Source organism: Scyliorhinus torazame, chromosome 15, assembly GCF_047496885.1.
Source record: "Scyliorhinus torazame isolate Kashiwa2021f chromosome 15, sScyTor2.1, whole genome shotgun sequence".
NCBI lineage: Eukaryota > Metazoa > Chordata > Chondrichthyes > Carcharhiniformes > Scyliorhinidae > Scyliorhinus > Scyliorhinus torazame.
In genome coordinates, this window is record NC_092721.1 from 85,224,521 (window position 1) to 85,246,461 (window position 21,941).

General features: G+C 46.3%; 1 protein-coding gene across 4 annotated transcripts in view; it reads left to right on the forward strand.

Annotated features, from left to right (window-relative positions):
- LOC140391661 (progesterone receptor-like) overlaps window positions 1–21,941 on the forward strand; it is a 645,027-nt gene that overhangs the window by 227,703 nt on the left and 395,383 nt on the right. For all 4 annotated transcript variants that reach the window (XM_072476373.1, XM_072476371.1, XM_072476374.1 and 1 more), the window contains exon 3: window positions 20,563–20,714. In XM_072476373.1, coding sequence (XP_072332474.1) covers window positions 20,563–20,714 — 152 coding nt within the window. The remainder of the gene's footprint in view (window positions 1–20,562; window positions 20,715–21,941) is intronic.

Genomic DNA, 21,941 nt, shown 5'->3' on the forward strand with positions numbered 1-21,941 from the left:
CACAGTGGTTAGCACTGCTGCCTCACAGTGCCAGGGACCCAGGTTCAATTCTGATCTTGGGTGGCCGTCTGCGTGGAGTTTCCACATTCTACCCATGTCTGCGTGGGTTTTCTCCGGGTGCTCCGGTTTCCTCCCACAGTCCAAGGTTGTGCAGGTTAGGTGGATTGGCCATGCTAAAATTGCCCCTTCGTGTCCAAACATGTGCAGATCAGGTGAGGTTGCGGGGTTGGGGCAGAGGCCTGAGTAGGATGCTCTTTCAGAGAGTCGGTGCAGACCCGATGGGTGGATTGACCTCCTTCAGCACGAAAGGGATTCTATGATTTCAGCAAAGTCTTATATAGGTCAGGTTTTTTTTTTACAAACTGCATGTTGTTAATCTTTCTGCCTAAGACCTCTGCAAAATGAAATTATTGTTTCTAAAATATGAAAGGAGCTTTTTAGTGCTCTTAGTGATTTTTTTCTTCTCTCCTGTTGGCCTCAGAACCATACCTGTCATCCTATGTGTACCTGGTTTCTGGTTTCACCTTTTAGACGAGTCTGTCAGCATACAATCAGAGGCAGTAGTTGTGCAATACTCGTCCATTTTGTTTCAGATGTTATTATTTTGTGAAGGATGTCTCCTGTTAGTTCCTAAACTATTAACCATCTATAAAGAGGAATTGTGTTTTATAATGTACTCTGTGGGCAGTCTGTTGATGCTTTTTGTGTTGGCTCTTTGCCCTCAAAAAGGCAGAATCTACGCATATATTTTCGATCAAGAATGCTCTTACCACAGTGGCAATTGCACACAAAATTCTCTTCATGCATTTGTTATATTGTGACAAAAAACTGCATCTGGCCCAACAAAGCTAATTTCTCAATAGATTTCCCATATTAGCCATGAACAGCAATTCTACCTCCATATGGTTTTGTCTCTACAACTTAACATTAAGGATACGATTCAGTGGTCTCGAGTGCCCGACTCTCTGTCGGGACGAGGCACATCACTAGATTTGGGACGCTTGAATTGCCTCGCGAAATTTTGTTAATCTTGCGAGACATCGTGATCTGGATCTCGCCCTCACTGGGCGTGATCCTGGTCTTCATATTTAAATGAGCCATTAGACCTGGGAGGCTCGCTCGGTGCCGTTTAGTACTGGTTCACATAAACATGGGCTAGTTGAAGTGACACCTGGAGGGTCTCTCAGGCCAATAGAGAACTGGGTGGGCAGGGACAGGGTAGGGCAGCACCCCAACATGCCGTTTGACACCTGGACAGCTTGGGACTGCCAGCCTGTCACCCTGGCAATGCCACCTGAGTGCCTTGATAGTGCCAGGGTCTCACCGCCAGACTCACAGGGGCACAGCCAAGATGCCAGGCTGGTACTGCCAGGGATCTGAACTAGGAAGGACTTACCAGGTGGAGGGAGGGTGCAAAGGTGTTCCCGGAGGCTTTCCCGAAGTTTGGGCAGCCTTCCAAAATGGTGCCCGATCTGGAAGAGCCTTTCCTGGTGGGCGCCTATGGCCTCGGAGGAAAGAGACTCCCCGAGGTCAAAAAGACTCTGGCAGAGTACCATTGAATGGCAGGGTGTTTCTCGGTGATGAAGCTGCCGAGAAACACCCTGTTTAACGTGCCCAAAACCAGACGTAGAATTTTTCGGTTGGATCGTGCCCTATTTCTTATTCCTAAAATTCATCATTCTGAATAAACAAACTTGTAAAATCTGACATAAATTGAAAATTTATGGGGGAAATTTCCATATGATTTTACCAACCATAACTTTGGTGGAAGATTTGCAAGAGTCCCTGAAAAATGGCACATATGACAATTATAACCTGTTTCTGTCATTCCTTTGATGAAGGTTTCACCAATCTCCAGGTGGAATCAAGTGCCATCCCCCACCACCTACCACCTCAGAAATTTCAGCCTTCCTTTTTCTAGTTCTAATTTGGTGGCTGATTTTGAAGTCATCTTCTGGATTTAGCTGACATATACTATTTAATATTTTATATAAATTTAAACGGTCTTTTTTTTAACAAGGCAGCATCACATTGTGACATGAAGACAGTTATTTTTCACTTCACTATTGATGGGATGGGAATAAAATAAATGAATGACAATGCAATACCGAGGTATGCACTAGCTTGCACATCCTTCTAAGTTTATCAATCAAATTTCAAGAATCAGTAACAATCTTTTAAAAATATGAGACTGTTACGCCACCCTGGGCTAGTGCGCAGTCAATTCCAGCTCCACCTGCCCCGGAGTCACAACACAAGTAAATTAACCAATAATTTTAATTAAAATTCCCAAAGTGTTTGGCCTTTGGCTGCCAAAACAATAACAGTCACCAGGTTTGTAAATTGAAACACAATTACTGTTTATTTATAACACGAATGATGATGAAGTATGCAGTAAATGCAAGTAGATAACCACAAGCTAACCTACTACCCCCTTTAACTGCACTCCACCCACACACACTAGACAGACAAACACAGAGGGGAAAGGGGTAAAATAATAAGGATGAAGGTCAAAAGATAAGTGTCTTTGCTTCAAATCGTGGTTCTTCAGCACGTTGTCTTCACAACATGGCCATTGATCGAAGTATCTTATTTATGACTGGAAATGGTCTTTCTTGCTGAGTCATTCATTCAATACAGCACTAACAGGCAGTAAGCCTTCTGGAGAGAAAAAGTCTTATCAAACTCGGCCTTCAGCTCGATGTTCACTTTCAGGCCGATATCTTTCTATATAGGCACTTTATTTGACATCAAACCTTGCGTTCAACTCATGGTTCGACTTCAAGTCTCTGTAGTCTCAAGAGAATGGCATCCAGTCTTGCTGGAGAGGGAGTCAGCCCTCACAGTGATCTTATGGAGAGGATTAGTTCGATTTTTTGAGAGAGAGTTAGCAACAGCTTTCTGGAAAGAATTTGGCTGGAACTCTACCTCCCTATTGCCAAAATAAAGCTGAAAGTTCCTTAGGTCTGCGAACCATTTCAGCGGGATAAGATCTAATCACCACCTGTTACCAGGCAGAGTCTAGCCCTTTGGGCCAATTCATTGGCCGCCAGCCAAATCAATCAAATTGAGTCATCACTGAGATCAGTCAATCTAAAACAGCCCAACCTTCTGGATTCTGATGTTTGAAATAAAGGTTCAGGCTGCTTACAATCTGCTTTGCCTTAAAGTCACAGGTCGATTAAACATCCATAGATCAAAAATGTAACAGCAAAAATAAAATAAAGGGAAAATAGGGAATAAACAACGAACAAACAGGAAGATCCCTTATAATACGTACAAGAGCAGTAAGAGGAGCTACTTGATTTATAACTCCCAATTTGCTGTGTAGTAAAGTAACACAGAGAGGGGGTTTGGGTGCAGGGTAATTTCTGGGTCATTATTGACCCATTTGTATGAGAACCAGAATGGTGAAAGGTTTGAGAAAATGCTGAGTTAGTGACTTCTGATATTCAGACTACGCTCAGTGATGCTTATTGGACTCCACATAAATAGGCAGGACTCTTATACGAAAAGATACATCAGGCTCAAATGAAACAGTCTGGGTGCTGCTGCTGTTTTGATCTTGGCCTATGCGACTACCTCCATTTCATTCTACTATCCACTAACCAATACCAGAGGTACCAATCAGGAGAAAGTCAGTTTCAGCAAAAGTTCAAGAAATAATCGGCAGAAAGCCAGGTGGAGTTTTTTTTGGAGACAGTTTTATGTGGATTTTGCATCAAAAAGGTTTTCAGATTTACTGTTCTTGATACTGTGGGCACTCCCAAGTTGGTCAAAAGTGCTGCTTGTTTTCATTACAATTCTTAAAATCCCTCCCCATCAGGGGGCTGCAGGTTCATCATGCTCTGCTTCAAGTCCTGCCTTCAAATCAGCGAGCTTCCTATCAGAGAATGCATTTCATGCCAATAGCTTGCCAACCACATTGCAACTAGGATCCAGCAAATCTCTTGCTGACTCCTCCAGACAGCTGCTGTGTATGCCCGGCCCACTGCCCACCTGATTAACGCTCAGCGTGAAAATTACGCCAAAGTGTTTCTTACATTCCTTTGTTTATTTTTCCTAAGAAAATAATTCAGAGCTGGTCAGACTGGCAATTTGAAAAGTTTACAATAAATAATTCCCGAAATCTTATATTAAGATGAGAAATTGATGAATTTAGCAATGTCACTGAACACAAACAGCTAACCTGTTTTTAATTGCAATCTTTGGTATTTATTTGAAGCCAAAATAGGTTGAAGAAACTTGGGCTGCATTTCTTGAAGAAGTGTAGACCTAGCTGATAGGTTATCTGGACTGCATGTGGATGAATGTACTGGAACCCATAGCGATAAAATAAGAATGCAAATAGCTTCGATGGTAGGAACTTTCAGAAATCATTATCCTCAAGAACAGGGGCGAAATTCTCCCCCAACGGCGCGATGTCCGCCGACTGGCGCCAAAAGCGGCGCCAATCAGACGGGCATCGTGCCGGCCCAAAGGTGCGGGATGCTCCGCATCTTTGGGGGCCGAGCCCCAACATTGAGGGGCTAGGCCGGCGCCGGAGGGATTTCCGCCCCACCTGCTGGCGGAAATGGCGTTTGGTGCCCCGCCAGCTGGCAGAAATGGCGTTTGGTGCCCCGCCAGCTGGCGCGGAAATGCGGCGCATGCGCGGGAGCGTCAGCGGCCGCTGACAGTTTCCCGCGCATGCGCAGTGGGAAGAGTCTCTTCCGCCTCCGCCATGGTGGAGGCCGTGGCGGAGGCGGAAGGGAAAGAGTGCCCCCACGGCACACACCCGCCTGCGGATCGGTGGGCCCCGATCGCGGGCCAGGCCATCGTGGGGGCACCCCCCGGGGTCAGATTGCCCCACGCCCCCCCCAGGACCCCGGAGCCCGCCCACGCCGCCTGGTCCCGCTGGTAAATATCAGCTTTGATTTACGCCGGCGGGACAGGCAATTTCTGGGCGGGACTTCGGCCCATCCGGGCCTGAGAATTGAGCGGGGGGTCCCGCCAACCGGCGCGGCCCGATTCCCGCCCCCGCCCAACCTCCGGTACCGGAGACTTCGGCGGGGGCGGGGGCGGGATTCACGGCGGCCAACGGCCATTCTCCGACCCGGCGGGGGGTCGGAGAATGACGCCCCAGATTACTGAAACATGTGGCACGTATGGGTTCATTGCAGTTATTTAAAAGGGAACTGAATCATTTTATGAGAATAAAGTTAAAGAAGTCACAGAGGTTTCGTGAGGATTACTGATATGAGTTACTGATGTTTGCTTGATTACCATCAGGGGTTAGAGAGGAATTTCCAAAGTGATTTTTTTTTCTTTAATTTGTCTTCTATTCTTGTTTTGCCTCTCCCAAGAAATTCTGTGATTTGGGATTGGATTAATGGTGCATATAGGGCGCATATTGGGCGTCATTCTCCGACCCCCCGCCGGGTCGGAGAATGGCCGTTGGCCGCCGTGAATCCCGCCCCCGCCCCCGCCGAAGTCTCCGCTCCCGGAGATTGGGCGGGGGCGGGAATCCGGCCGCGCCGGTTGGCGGGACCCCCCGCTGGATTCTCCGGCCCGGATGGGCCGAAGTCCCGCCCAGGAATTGCCTGTCCCGCTGGCGTAAATCAAACCTGGTATTTACCGGCGGGACCAGACGGCGTGGGCGGGCTCTGGGGTCCTGGGGGGGGGCGCAGGGCGATCTGACCCCGGGGGGTGCCCCCACGGTGGCCTGGCCCGCGATCGGGGCCCACTGATCCGCGGGCGGGCCTGTGCCGTGGGGGCACTCTTTCCCTTCCGCCTCCGCTACGGCCTCCACCATGGCGGAGGCGGAAGAGACTCTCCCCACTGCGCATGCGCGGGAAACTGACAGCGGCCGCTGACGCTCCCGCGCATGCGCTGGGAAACTGACAGCGGCCGCTGACGCTCCCGCGCATGCGCCGCATTTCCGCGCCAGCTGGCGGGGCAACAAACGCCATTTCCGCCAGCTGGCGGGGCGGATATCCCTCCGGCGTCGGCCTAGCCCCTCAATGTTGGGGCTAGGCTGCCAAAGATGCGGAGACTTCCGCACCTTTTTGCCGGCGCGATGCCCGTCTGATTGGCGCCGGCTTTGGCGCCAGTCGGCGGGCACCCCGCCGTTGGGGGAGAATTTCGCCCATTGTATTTTGGAATTTTAACTAGTCCACCATAGTTTTACTCTTGCACAGTGGAAGTTAAAATGCTACTAGTAAGTAAAATGTAACTCACAAGGGGTTGAAGGGGTAGAGGGGATCTGAAACATTGAATTTAGCTGAGCCTTTGTCAAGCTAAACTGCTGGATTATTTTTTTGAGGGGAAATAGTCAATTTTGACTGGGGTCTAAGGCGGTGTAACAGGATTTTCACAGTAACTTCATTGCAGTGTTAATGTAAGCCTACTTGTGACAATAAACATTATATTATAACTTCGCCAAGGCCCGTCTTCTACTAATGAATCCCTTTATTGCCGTAACAAAAAAGGCCACTGTCATGGCTTACACCACTTACTTCCAGAGATATCGGTCCAGGTTGACGCAGCGGGTTTTAAGTTCCAACCATATCTCCTACTGGGCGAGCTACCGACCGCTTAATAGCACTCATGATCCACAAGGTCTATAGAGAGATCTATTGATGATTCCCCATGTCCGTCATGCCACCATAATATCCCTCTCCCCTCAAGTCTGTTTCTCCCGCAATTCTCCTGTGGTGAGGAGGTCTTTTCCACCTCTTTGCAATCGGCCTGAGGTCCGTCGAGAAGGGATCCGGATCTGGAGGTGTGAAGCAAATCAGAGGCAATTGCTTCTGGAGGGAGTTCCGAAGAGAGACCAATGCAGATTCCTCTTCGCTGTCAGCTACAGTTAGAACACTTGCCTCCATCACGGAACCTGAGTCCTTGTTATCAGGGGAGACGGACACAGGGTTCTCCTTGAGCGGTTGCTCTGCGCTGGTGATGGCCACCTCTGTGGCCGGTAGTGAGGCTTGTACAGGGACGGACTCCCTACTTCTGAGGTGATCCAGGTGTTTCCTCAAGACCTTATCCTGGACCTACACTTTGTAGGACACTGGTCCCGTTTTCTCCAATATGACTCCAGGGACCCAGCTGGAGCCGCCTCTGAAATCCCTCACATAGTCCAGATCACCGGTCTTGAATATTCTATTGGTTCTCACGAAGTCCTAATTTCTTTTCCGGGTCTCCTGTTGGGACTCCCCGACAGGTTTGGAATAGGAGGCTTAATCTTGTATGAAGCCGCCATCCCATTAACAGTTCCACTGAGGCGATTCCTATTGTAGTATGAGGAATGGTCCTATAATCTAATAAAAACTGTGCCAATTTGGTCTCTAATGATGCTGCCAGTTGCTTTTTTATGCAGAGTTTAACAGTCTGCATCAACCGTTCTGCCAGTCCATTTGATGATGGGTGAAATGGTGCTGTTCTAACGTGCCTGATGTCATTGGATTGCATGGGCGCAGGGAGGCAGATGAGGGAGTTTCTGATTCTCTTGGCATGAATCGCATTGCTTCACCAAGTCTGTGATGTCTCAGTTAAGACCGGGCCACCAGACTTAGCTCCTGGCAAGCATTTCATTTTAAGGAACCCAGGGTGGACATTATGTGGTTCCAGTAGAATTGGGCGCTGTCCTATGCGGAGGACAACAGCCCAGGACCCCCCCCCCCCCCCCCCCCGCCCCCCGCCCCCCCCCCCCCAAAGAATGATACCGTCCTCAACATTGAGTTCATCTTTCTTGGTCAGGTAAGGTTTCATGTCATCTGTGGGTACACCCTGTTCAGGGTCATATGCTTCAATTTTGACAGTGTTGGATCCTTTTGCATCCAGGTCTTGATTTGCTTTACAGACACTAGTAATATAGCAAAAGAATTTAGTGTCATCGTGACCTCTTCCAACACTGGTAATGGAGCCAGGCTTGTGGGTAACAGGAAGCAGCAGAAGGCATCAGCGTTAGCAATTTGTGTCCCTGGGTCGTGCTCTAAGAGGTATTCAAAAGCTGCAAGTAACAGGGCCCAACCCTGTATCCGGGCAGAGGCAATGGGGGGAATTGCCTTATCCTTCCTAAAAAGTCCCAATGAGGTCTTGTGGTGGGTTACAATTATGAAAAGCCTGCCATAGACGTGCTGATGGAATATTTTTACACCAAATACGACCGGCAAGCGCTCCTTCTCGATTTGAGAATACCTCCGCTCGGCATCCGAGAAAGATGCGTAGATGATGGGCCTCTCTGTCCTGTTTTTTCAGCGGTGTGAGAGTACCATCCCAACCCTGTAAGAGGAAGCTTCACATGTCAGGAGAGTTCCTTTCTGGGATTGAAATGGGCCAATAAACAGGACAACAGCAATTGTCATTTTCACTTGCTCGAAGGCCTCCACCTGTGGGGTATCCCAAGATCATTTTTGGTACTTTTGTGAGGTAGCCAAGTGGCCAAATTCAGGATAAACTTCCCATAATAATTCATATAAAGCACGATTCTCTGGAAAGATTTCTAAATGTGGTAGCGAGTGGGAACTGCCGCGAGCTTCCAGGCATTCGGCCTGGCGAGGCCAGCAATGCTATTCAACGTTAATTGGCAAGACATTGCCGTCTGCTGTCACTTGCGCAAAAGAGGAGAGAGAATATGAGTCGGTTAGGATTCTATTTGCTGGAGTACAGAAAAATGAGGGGGGATCTCATAGAAACCTATAAAATTCTAAAAGGGCTAAACAGGGTAGGTGCAAGATGAATGTTCCTGATGATGGGGGTGTCCAGAACCAGCAGTCACAGTCTGAGGATAAGGGGTAGACTAGGACTGAGATGAGCAGACATTTATTCACCCAGAGAGTGGTTAGTCTTCTCTACCACAGAAAGCAGTTGAGGGCAAAGCTCTGAATGTTTTCTTTTAAAAAAATTTTTAGATAGAGTACCCAATTATTTTTTTTCAATTAAGGGGCAATTTAGTGTGATCAATCCACCTAACCTGCACGGTAGCCTTGTGGATAGCACAATTGCTTCACAGCTCCAGGGTCCCAGGTTCGATTCCAGCTTGGGTCACTGTCTGTGCGGAGTCTGCACATCCTCCCCGTGTGTGCGTGGGTTTCCTCCGGGTGCTCCGGTTTCCTCCCACAGTCCAAAGATGTGCAGGTTAGGTGGACTGGCCATGATAAATTGCCCTTAGTGTCCAAAATTGCCCTTAGTGTTGGGTGGGGTTATTGGGTTATGGGATTACTGGGTTATGGGGATAGGGTGGAGGTGTTGACCTTGGGTAGGGTGCTCTTTCCAAGAGCCGGTGCAGACTCGATGGGCCGAATGGCCTCCTTCTGCACTGTAAATTCTATGATCTATGATCTTTGTGTTGCGGGGGTGAAACCCATGCAGACAAGGGGAGAATGTGCAAACTCCACATGGACAGTGACCTGGGGTCGGAATGAAACCCGGGCTCTCAGCGTCGTAGGCAGCAGTGCTAACCACTGCACCACCGTGCCACCCCCAAAACTCTGAATGTTTTAAGGAAGCAGCTAGATAATGATGTGTTCTGGATCACATACAGGTCACCAACACTTGAAGTAGTGCAACACTATTTTATTAACAGGTTAACTATTTAAACATACTTGAACTGTGGGTAAATAGGATACTAGCTTTAACTAAAGACCTTTGCCTTGTCCTAACAAGTTGATGCACTCAGCACATGGTGAATGTCTGTGTTGCAGGCTGTGAGCTCTGTGCTCCTAGCTGGCTGCTACTCAAATGAGCGGGTACTCTGATGCCCCCTGTCTTTATAGTGCGTGTGCTCTCACTGGTGATTGGCTGCGGTGTTGTGTATGTTGATTGGTCTCACTGTGTGTCCATCAGTGTGTGTCTGCACCATGATATACTGGGTGTATATTATGACAGTTATAACACTTGGGGTGAAAAGAATCAAAGGATATGGGGGGAAGGCCGGATTAAACTATTGAGTTCGATGACCAACCATGATCATAATGAATGGTGGAGCAGGCTTGAAGGGAGGAATGAACTCCTCCTACTCCTATTTTCTATGTTTCAATACCAATATGTCTCGAAACGTCTTGGTTGGGGCAGCACTGTGGTGCAGTGGTTGGCACGGCTGTCTCAAGGTGCCGCGGACCCAGGTCACTGTTTCTGTGGAATTTGCACATTCTTCCCGTGTCTGCGTGGGTCTCACCCCACAACCCAAAAAAGATGTGCAAGATAGATAGACTGGCCATACTAATTTGTCCCCTCGTTGGAAAAAAAATAATTGGGTGTGGTATCATTGGGTATTCTAAATTTATTGAAAAAAAAACATCTTGGTCAAGGAGGGGCCAAATTCACAATGTTCTGCCAGTTTTCGCAATCTGGTCAAAAATCCAGTGGCAGTTTCCCCAAGGGTTCTCCGCACTGTGTTGAAATGGTATCCCAGGAGGATGATAGACGGCTTTGGGTTATAGTGATTTTGCACTCGGTCTATGAGCTCGCCAGAAGTTTTCATATCGGGGCATCACGATAAATGTCAGGGCCCTGCATACTGTCAGCAGAATTACTTTCTGATTCTCATTTCCCACAATGAAATGAAAATCGCTTATTGTCACAAGTAGGTTTCAAATGAAGTTACTGTGAAAAGCCCCTAGTCACCACATTCCGGCGCCTGTTCGGGGTGGCTGGTACGGGCTGGTATTAGCTCCGTGTATTGGACCCAGTCTTTTCCATTAACATCATAAGGTTTGGGTTTACCGCAGAGAGGCATTTTGTTTCTTACTGGAGAAGCATGGTAGCACAGTGGTTAGCACTGTGGCTTCACAGCTCCAGGGTCCCAGGTTCAATTCCCCGCTGGGTCACTGTGCGGAGTCTGCGCGTTGTCCCTGTGTCTGCGTGGGTTTCCTCCGGGTGCTCTGGTTTCCTCCCACAACCCAAAGACATGCAGGTTAGGTGGATTGGCCATGCTAAATTGCCCGTAGTGTCCAAACAAAGGTTAGGAGGGGTTATTGGGCTAAAGGATAGGGTGGAAGTGAGGGCCTAAGTGAGTCGGTGCAGACTTGATGGGCTGAATGGCCTCCTTCTGCACTGAATGTTCCATGTTCTATGTAAGCCATTCATTTTCCACTCTAAAAGTTATTCGGAAAAAGCTAGTTTTGACTCCTCATCACCAATGTAATAACTTTGCCAAGGCCAGTCTTACATTAACTTCCTTTACTGCAGTAATGAAAAAGGCCCCTGCCGCAGATTACAATACTTGCATCCCAGCCTGGGGACCTACTGATGTACTGGTCCAGGTTGGAGCAACGAGTTGTAAGCTGCTTACATCTCCTATTGGGCAAGCTATCGCCGCTTAATAGGGGAATTCATAGTCCATGAAGCCCACAGGAAGATCCATTGATGATTCCCCATGTCCTTCGTGTCCACCATAACAGGTGGCCCCTGCCGAAATGAATACTGGACACAGACCACACTTTTCCAGGCCTGCCAACTGTTTATGTGCATATGCAAAAATGGTGACAAACACGACGCCTGCCAATAGAAAAACGAGCGCGGCACGGAATACTGCTGTAATTAAATTACTCATTATTGTTTGAGTTCAGGTAATAATTATCAACTGTAACAAAAATTAATAACATAAATGCAATATAATAACCAATATATTTATATATTCTATATAATAATCATCTTTATTGTCACAAGTAGGTTTACATTAACACTCCAATGAAATTACTGTGAAAATCCCCTAGTCGCCACACTCAGGAGCCTGTTCGGGTACACCGAGGGAGAATTCAGAATGCCCAATTCACCTAACAGCATGTCTTTCGGGACTTGTGGGAGGAAACCGGAGCACCCGGAGGAAACCCACGCAGACGCATGGAGAACGTGCAAACTCCGCACAGAAAGTGACTCAAGCCGGGAATCGAACCTGGGATCCTGGCGTTGTGAAGCAACAATGCTACCTACCCATTGTGCTACCGTGCCACATACAGACCTGTAAATGCTTTTGAATAACTGATATGAGTAGCAGCCAATGAGGGTGGTAGGACAACATATGAATGAGGAGCTGGAGTGGGCCACTTGGTCCCTCGAGCCTGCTCCACCATTCAATAAGATCATGGCTGGTCTGACTGTAACGTCAACTCCACATGGTCACCCACCCCTGATAACCTTTTATCCACTTGTTCATCAATAATCTATTCACATCTGCCATAAAAATATTCAAAATCTCTGCTCCATCGCCTTTCCAGAAATGAAAATGAAATGAAAATCGCTTATTGTCACAAGTAGGCTTCAAACGAAGTTACTGTGAAAAGCCCCTAGTTGCCACATTCCGGCACCTGTTTGGGGAGGCTGGTACGGGAATTGAACCGTGATGCTGGCCTGCCTCGGTCTGCTTTCAAAGCCAGCGATTTAGCCCAGTGTGCTAAACCAGCCCCTGCTGAAAAAGAATTCTCTTCATCTCTGCCTTAAATTGACGATCTGTTATTTTAAAATATTGACCCCCCTAGTGCTAGATTTTCCCATGAGGGAAAACATCTTTCAATGTCCACCCAGTCAAAAGCCCCCTCAGGATCTTATGTTTCAATCAAATCGCCTCTTAGTCTTCTAAAGTCCAGTGAATACAAACCTAGCCTGTCCAACCTTTCCTGATAAGATGATGACCCTCTTATTCCTGGTATTAGTCGAGTAAATCTTCTCTGAACTGCTTCTAATGTATTTACATCTTTCCTTATACATAGAGACCAATACTGTACACAGTACGCCAGATGTGGGTAGATGTCATGGCATCATGCCCAGTAATTAGATGTTAATGTATTAAAATGTATGTAAATCAGTTTTATGCTTACTCTGGGGGGTTGAGGGACATGCCAGGACATTGCCCTCTGGCAATGTTGGGGGCACAGGTGGGGGGAGGGTACCCTCCTTCATTGGGGGGCTTCCTCTTCTCATGTGGGGAAATTTCCCCTATCAATGTGTTGGGGGTACACTTCAGTGTGTGTGTGTGTGGGGGGGGGAATGTTCCCTATAGGCCATAAGACCATAAGACATAGGAGAGGAATTAGGCCACTCAGCCCATCGAGTCTGCTCCGCCATTCAATCATGGCTGATATTTTTCTCATCCCCTTCTCCTGCCTACTCCCCATTACCCCTGATCCCCTTATTGATCAAAAACCTATCTGTCTCTGTTTTAAAGACACTCAGTGATTTGGCCTCCACAGCCAAGAGTTCCACAGATTCACCATCCTCTGGCTGACGCAATTCCTCCTCATCTCTGTTTTAAAGGATCGTCCCTTTAGTCTGAGATTGTGTCCTCTGGTTCTAGTTTTTCCTACAAGTGGAAACATTCTCTCCACGTCCACTCTATCCAGGCCTCGCAGTATCCTGTAAGTTTCAATACACTTTATATAGTTTATACCCTTCGAGGTGGTTTCGGGAGGGGTGGTCCTTATTTATGTGAAGGGAGTCATTTAATTCAATTTTAAAAAGGCCGCCTGATCTCAGATTCCCGGTATTAAATAAATAATCTTTATTGTCACAAGTAGGCTGACATTAACACTGCAATGAAGGTACTGTGAAAAGACCCTAGTCGTCATATTCCGGTGCCTGTTCGGGTACACAGAGGGAGAATTCTGAATTCTCAGCTGGTACAGGAATTGAACCCGCACTGCTGGTGGCCTTGTTCTGCATCACAAACCAGCTGTCTAGACCACTGAGTTAAACCAGCCCCCTTGAACTCCCGGCCTCGCTCCTCCAGCTGGCTGTGTGATCCTTGCCAGCACTTTGAAAATGCAAGAGTACTGTTAAATCAGGCAATTTTGGGACAATTCCGCCCAATATGCATTTTTATTCTTCCTGCCAAAATCAACAATTTCCCATTTTCCCATATTATATTCCATTTGTCAGATCTTTGCCCCCTCACTTAACCTATCTTTTGTAGCCTCCTTAAGTCCTCGTCACAACTAACTGTCTTAACTATCTTTGTATTAGCAACAAATTTAGCGACCATACCTTTGGTTCCTTCATCCAAGTCGCTTATATAAATTGAAAAAAGTTGAGGCCCTATCACTGATCCCTGTGTCACAATATTCGGAACATTTTGCAAACCAGAAAATGACCCATTTATGCCTACTCTCTCTTTTCCATCAGGTAGCCAATCTTCTATCAATGCCAATATGTTACTCCCTACACTATGAGCTTTTAACTTTGAGGGCAACATCATAAGGTCATACAGGTCAAGCCCAATAGGACCTTTCATCTTGAATATGTTTGCTGACCTAGAGATGACCATGACTGACATTTAATCAATAGAACTACCCAACCTCCTAGTAGTTTATTTTAATATCTTTTTCTTTAATTTAGAGTACCCAATTAATTTTTTTCTAATTAAGGGGTAATTTAGCGTGGCCAATCCACCAATCCACCTTGCCTGCACACCTTTGGGTAGTGGGGGTGAAACCCACGCAAACACGAGGAGAATGTGCAATCTCCAGCACTTAACACTGCTGCCTCACGGTGCTGAGGACCGGGTTCGATCCCAGCCCTGGGTCACTGTCCGTGTGAAGTTTGCAAATTCTTCCCGTGTCTGCGTGGGTCTCACCCTCACAACCCAAAGATGTGCAGGGTAGGTGGATTGACCACACTCAATTGTCCTTTATTGGAAAAAATGAATTGGATAGTCTAAATTTATTTTTTAAAATATTATAAAACTCAATCATCCACAATATACTTCCAGTAGCAGTGAAGATTATCATCAGAAACATTTATGCCACAGTGACTTTACAGGCACTTAAAGGAGACATCACTGGAGTCAATCAGTTTGCCAAGTTTTTTAAGCAGGCCACCGAAGGTCTGTTTTGTCAGAGAGCTACAAGTACCAACAGTAGTACCAGTATCAGAGGCAACAACAGTTTGTTGATTGTGCACCTACCAAATCATGGCATATTTAAATGAAGAAGGCTACTTTTCATCAAAACATAAATGGTGTACAGCCACAACCAGAAAGTAATATCCATTTCTCAGGAGCATGCATTGCTTTTATTCTGGCGCAATCTTTTGAAGAAACAGAAAGTATATTTGGCTCCTCAAAGATGTGGGTTACATGGCATGATGTAGTTGCAAGTGCAGACTTAAATCGGCATGGAAGAAGTGGGAGAAGAATGATAACTTAAGCGAAGTTTGGCATGGAGAACATTTTGAGCATAGTGGGGTTACTGAGTAGGTAAGAGTGCATCATGAACTGAGTGGAGTTGGAGAAAATTGGTACCAAAATAATCTGTGAGAGAGACAGAAAAGAATCTGATTCATCTGGTTGCCGCTTTGCTCATTCATCAGTGAGTGAGAGCTTTCTCGTGTGCATAGAAACTGAACCTTTATGCGTTCTGAGTGCTCCTCCAAACTCCAAGCTCCTGCAGCTTCCAACCTCTTTCTGGCAAGATGTGCTCTGATCGCCTTGCTATGTGTAGTTGAGATATTCATGCTTTGCACCATGCACCTTTTTTCCTGCCTCCCAGTTTACCATGTTTATGATGTACTCTTGCATGTTTTTCTTTGGTGCATCTCCAATATGTTATTCCTACGCTGTATAAAAACGACTTGGCGACATCTAAAACTAAGTCTATATGTTTTGCCTTAAAACGTTACTCGACTTGTGTTTGCGATAATCAAGCACTCCACAGCTCCATCAACAAACTTTTCATTTTGAATAAAGGTAAGTGGCTTGTTAGAAATTTGAGCAGTATTCGAAGATCTTTATTGCAGGATATTATTCTAATTTCTAATTCTCTTCCTGCACCGAGTGGTGCACTAAGGCAGACTTTCTCCCCATGTGTGGGTGGGTTTCCTCCGGGCGCTCCGGTTTCCTCCCACAAGTCCCGAAAGACGTGCTTGTTAGGTGAATTGGACATTCTGAATTCTCTCTCACTGGACCCGAACAGGTGCCGGAATGTGGCGACTCGGGGCTTTTCACAGTAACTCCATTGTAGTGTTACTGTAAGCCCACTTGAGACAATAAAGAGTATTGTTATTATAAATCTGACCATGAGTAAAGATACAAATATAGATATTGATGTGTCATTCTTTGTACATTGCTTTAGCTAGAAACTATGACGTCTTTACATCTTAGTTCTTTCTAAGTGGTCAACAAAACAGAAAATATGATGCCTAACTCTGTTTACTTTGTTTCCTTCTGTCTCTCTCAAATATGTATCATTCTTGTGAATGTTACACATGATCAATCAAGTCCTTTGTAATGAGAACTATGGGCGCGATTCTTCCCTATGGAAGAACCCATTCGCGCCATTTTTCTGCAGCGCCGGTCCGACGGCGGCAGGCGATTCTCCGAGGAGCGGAGAATCGGCGCCATTTGCGCCGGCACGTTTGGCGCGGTGCCGTTCGCGGGACCCTGTCCGCAGCTGGCCAATATTTTGTCAGAGCTTAAGTCATGGTCGATGATGTTATTTGTTAATCATACACTGTACCCTTGCTTAATGCTTCAAGTAAAACAGATACATTACCCTGAGCATGACGTTCCATATTTTGTCCTTGGTGAAGCCACTGTTTCTGTTTTCCAGTACTTCAAGTTGAAAATCAAATGGGAAGTAAACATGTGAAAATGTATTCTTAAATTAGTAAACTGAACTGGTTCAACTGAGCTAAACCTTTCCAACAGTAGGCATAGCTAAGTGAAGCAAATGATTTTTGCATTTAATTCGGCCGAGTAGCTCATGCGCAAACATGTTGGATGGAATTGATGATAGGAAGGGACTCACAGGATGGGTTCACAGGGTGGAGTCCATAGAATCCCTGTAGTCAGAAGGAGGCCATTGAGTCCATCAAGTCTGCACTGACCCACTGAAAGAGCACCCGACCTAGGCCCACTCCCTTCGCCCTATCCCATAACCCCAACTAACCTGCACATGTTTGGACACCAAGGGGCTATTCAGCATGGCCAATCCACCTAACATGCACATGTTTGGGCTGTGGGAGGGAATCCATGCAGACATAGGGAGAATGTGCAAATTCCACACAGTCACCCAAGGCTGGAATCAAACTCGGGTCTCTGGTGCTGTGAGACAGCAGTGCTAAACACGGTGCCACCATGCCGCCCATAGGGGGCCCACAAAGTCACAGGGATACCTCTCACTGGTTCCCTTGATTAGACACTGAGTGCCTTTGAATGAGGATACCCCCACCCACCACAGTCACCACCACCATCACTGGGAGCCCGCAGGCAAATATGCCAGGGTTGCTTGTCTTGTTTTCCAGGGGACAAATTCCCCATTGAGTGCTGGGTTAATACCAGCAGTGGCAGGATGAAGTCCTTAAGTGGCGATCTTGTCCACTTCAAGGCCTCAATTGGCAGCAAGGAGGGAATGCTGTCCACAATCCTTCCTGCCACAGGCTTAATTTGGGTGGAGGCAGAAAGGCAGCTGGGTTACTACCCTCCACCCTTCCACCTAATCAAATGATCTTGCCACCAAACTTGCCACAGAGGAGGGCACAACATCACATCCATTGTGAGAGCACAGAGACATAGAATTTACAGTGCAGAAGGAGGCCATTCGGCCCATCAAGTCTGCACCTGCCCTAGGAAAGAGCACCCTATTTAAACCCACACTTCCACCCTGTCCCCGTAATCCAGTAACCCCACCCAACCTTTTTGGACACTAAGGGCAATTTATCATGGCCAATCCACCTAACCTGGACACCTTTGGACTGTGGGAGGAAACCGGAGCACCCAGAGGAAACCCACGTAGACATGGGGAGAACGTGCAGACTCCGCACAGACAGTGACCCAAGCCGGGAATCGAACCTGGGACTCTGGAGCTGTGAAGCAACTGTGCTGACCACTGTGCGACCATGCACGGTAGCACATTAGTTAGCACAGTTGCTTCACAGCTCCAAGGTTCCGGGTTTGATTAGAGTAGTGAATTCTTATTTAATATCAAAATGTCTGGATTAATTTAGGTTGGTTCATTTTTTCCAACTTGCTGCTTTTGACAGTTTCCCCATGAAAACTAAAGGAGGGAAAATTAGATTGCCCCTGAAATCAACACCTGGATCACAATGCACAATTAACCGGCAGCTATTCAAGGTCATATAGGCAGCTGGCAAATTTGGCGCTGACAACTGATTATAATGATTGTGGCGTGCAGCCCAGCGCTGAACGTGCTTTTGAGTAGCTATATGCCTCAGCATGAGGCCCAAGTTCTTGAGAGGCCAACACCATGAAAGGCTAGCCTGCTTTGCTTAAAGCAGACCATACCTCTCAAAGACAGTATGAAACCTGACTGCAGCATGGCCTACAATTGGTTCACGATCAATTGGAGAGCAGAACGTGACAAAAATGGTGCAGCAGTCTAGAGAGCATGCCCAAGGTACCTGCATATTGTTGCAGGAGGACAGAAATCCTCTTCCCACAGAGGGCCAGGAGATCCTCAGCAGAGAAATGGAGAAGGCAGTGGAAGCAGGTAGCTATTGTTACTTTCAACTTACCAATCCAAGCTTGATATTCTCTTGGTCTTGCTTCAATATCTGAAGACTTGTGAGTGATGCTAAACATTGTGCAATTATTAGTGAACATCCCCAGTTCTGACCTTATGATGGAGGGAAGGTCATTGATTATGCAGCTTAAGATGGTTGAACCGAGGACATTACCTTGGGAAACTCCTGCTGTGTTTTCTTGGGACTGAAAGATTGTTGGAATAGCAGACTAACATAGGATGACTGGGTCACGATTGCTGCTAGAATGATGGGCATTCACCCACATGATGTTCCGAGCATGGTTAAACGCCAAGAATACATAGATTACTGGATTACAGGGATAGGGTGGAAGTGTGAGTTTAAGTAGGGTGCTCTTTCCAAGGGCAGGTGGTGACTTTTACTGTTGCTGTGCATCCTAGCTTTGCGATGCTGTGCCCTCTGCACCTGGGGAAACTTGCTATCTTGACAGAGCCACAGATGCACTGTTCCTGCTTTTGTCAGTCCTGAGAGAATATAATGAAGTCACCTTTCCTGACAGATAGAGCCCCCATCATATCTCTGATGGAGCAATGCACAGGGTGCTGGAATATTTTGGCTATGTTAGCTCTTTAACCTTGAACCATTCTGTCACAAAGAAATTGAGGGCCACAGTAAACTTTGCAGCCACTGGAAGTAGCATTGTCATCCTGTTCTGAGGCTACAGGACTGGTTCCCCTTCAAGGGCATTTGTGAATCAGATGGGTATTTAATGACAATCGACAATCGACATCATTATTTTTTATTTTATTTTATTCAGATTTTACCATTTGCCGTGGTGGGATTCAAACCCAGGTCCCCGGAGCATTATGCTAGGCTATTGGATACGATGGGTCTCTGGGTGTCTGGAACACTGATGCAGTGACAATACCACTATGCCATTGCCTCCCCTGAACACACTGCTCCCAGCTTGGGTGGAAGTAGGAATTTTCTCCTGGGAGACCCAAGGTGGGTAAGGCTGCCTTATGAGAGCATTTCTCTGCCTTTGCCTCCTCCCTCAGTGAGAAGCTTGTCCCCTTATATGCTGCCTTTGCAGCATATCTCTCTCATGCTGCAGCCAAAGGATAACTACAGTTACAGCCCCTATCATGGAAATCAAGTGTTGGACCCAGAGACCTTGCAGTCATAAGTAATGCCCTCCCTTTATCGGGCACAAAATCCTGCAGAGTTTTCTAATGGTAACCAATTGCACCAAAGACCTAGCACTACCGCAAACACAGAGTCAGTAGAAAGTAATCAGCAACTAACCTGCAAGTTGTTGATGATCCCTTTATAATCATGCCACTGTCATATGTTTAAGATAGGACATTACCTGGAGTGGTGGCATCCAAATTGGCAGGTTTGGCATCAAATCAGCATTGTAGAACTGGCTGACTTTACATTCTACCTTCTCTGTATACTTTGGGCATCTGCACAGAAAGCAATTGGGCTCATCAAGTTTGGCATGGGCCATGCGGGAAGTGAAAGGAAGCGATGTGAACTCAATTTTGCGAGAAAACTGATACCTATAGTGTCACAACCTTCAACAGTATGGAACAACAATTTGTGACCAAGGTGTTAAACTCTGAGTGTCTTGAACAGATTATTATAAGTCAGTTTTTACCGCATAGCTCTGTTTTATGTGTGTCTAGCAGAATAAATGAACATTATCCTAATAACGATTGTGATTACTGGATCAGAGATGGCATCAAAGACACTTTTGGTTTTTCCACCATTGCACAGACATTAAAAAAACTTCAATTGGTACTGGCCAGAAGACAGATAATCGAACAAAGTAAAAACACCATTCATGTCAAAAATGGGCTTCAAACGAAAATCTGCCAGCTCGCTGATTTTTGTCAATTAAAAGACTGATGTTTAACAGGAGTCTACTATAGCGGCAGATTTTTCACTTTGATAATGAATCTGTTCCTCCACAAACGCATGACCTGAATGTAACTAATACATTACGTATAGAAATTAATGTGACACAGGATTGATGAATTTTCACAAAAGCTGCATGTAAAACTTTTAAAGCTAATATTTTGTTGTGATTATTTTTAATGGTGAGTCAACCCACTTTGAAATCTGTTCTTTTCCCTTTTTTTTTATAAGGCCAGAGAATGGAAGAGGCCATCTTTCTCATTTTGCCCCTGGACTGAGTCTGCAGAAACTCTGTCTGATCTGTGGTGATGAAGCCTCAGGATGTCACTATGGAGTTCTTACATGTGGAAGCTGTAAGGTTTTCTTCAAGAGAGCTGTTGAAGGTAGAACAATTTTTTTCAATTTCAAGTGATATTTTTTTTTCTATTCTGTACTTAGCCTGGTTTGTGAGGTTTGTGAAAATCTGCTAATTTTATCCTGGAGATTACATTTGCATATCCATTGATCTACATGTTTTGAACCTGCATCAATTGAGGCATTGCAAGGAATATTGCAACATTGCACATGTTATAAAGAAGTTTCACAAGAAATACAAAGAAGATTAAGTCTTCATCTTGTGCTGGCCTCCTAGAATTTAGACTTCCTTCCAATCAGATACTCAGCGTAAAAGATCCAGTTGCTTGATTTTGATGTTTTTGATGTTATGCAATCTGTCTACTATACTTATTAGTGCAGTACTTGACAACATTTGGGCAGTAGATGAAGGAAGAATTACTTTTTCATGGTTCAATAAACCATGACTGGAAGAATGAAAGATCCACCCAGAAGCATTGGAAGCCTTTTTTGCTGATTTCTTCTTCAAGTCAGCTTAGAGGAGAACCAACCAAATAACAGCTCACCTCACAAGGTAGAGTGCAGCATCCTATAGTGACAGAGCTTAAGGATTTAGTCAAAGAAGTTAAGCAGTATTTTAAACAACTTATGCTTTAAAATAAAGCTGAACTTTTCAGAGGTGACATTGTTCATGCCAGCAGATGCCCACCGTAGGAACATTTTGGGTAGAATCTTCTGCCTTCTCTTGTGGCAAGTTTGGTGGTGGGGGCAGTTAATGATGGATATGAGTGCTTCCACACAAATTAAGCCCCACCCCATCACCAACTGAAGCTCTTAAATGGGCAATTAATGTCCACTGAAGGGTCTTGTCCCTCCGCCGCTGGTTTAACCAAGCGGGACTTGCCATGTCGGAAACGCAACAAGCGCAAACCCTGCCATGTTTGCTTATGGACTCCTGGGAGTTGGGAGAGGTGGTGGTCTCTTGTTCAAAGGTAATTGGTGTCTGGCCGAGAGACCTGCTATGGGACGGAGGGGTGGACTGAAATCCCCTTCCCTGGCTATCACTTCCCTTTCCAACAACCCCTATCGTATGAACCCCTCACAGGGTCTCTCCTTGATCCAAGGACATGGGTGGGATAGTATTGTGGCAGCCATTGCCTCCCCGGTGGCTCTGCTAAGTACAGAAGAGTTGCCGGATTCTGATTGGCCAGCAGTTCTCGGTGGGTGGAGTCTTTGAGCCCAAGATGTGACAGGCCTCTCAAAAGGAGGCCAAGAGC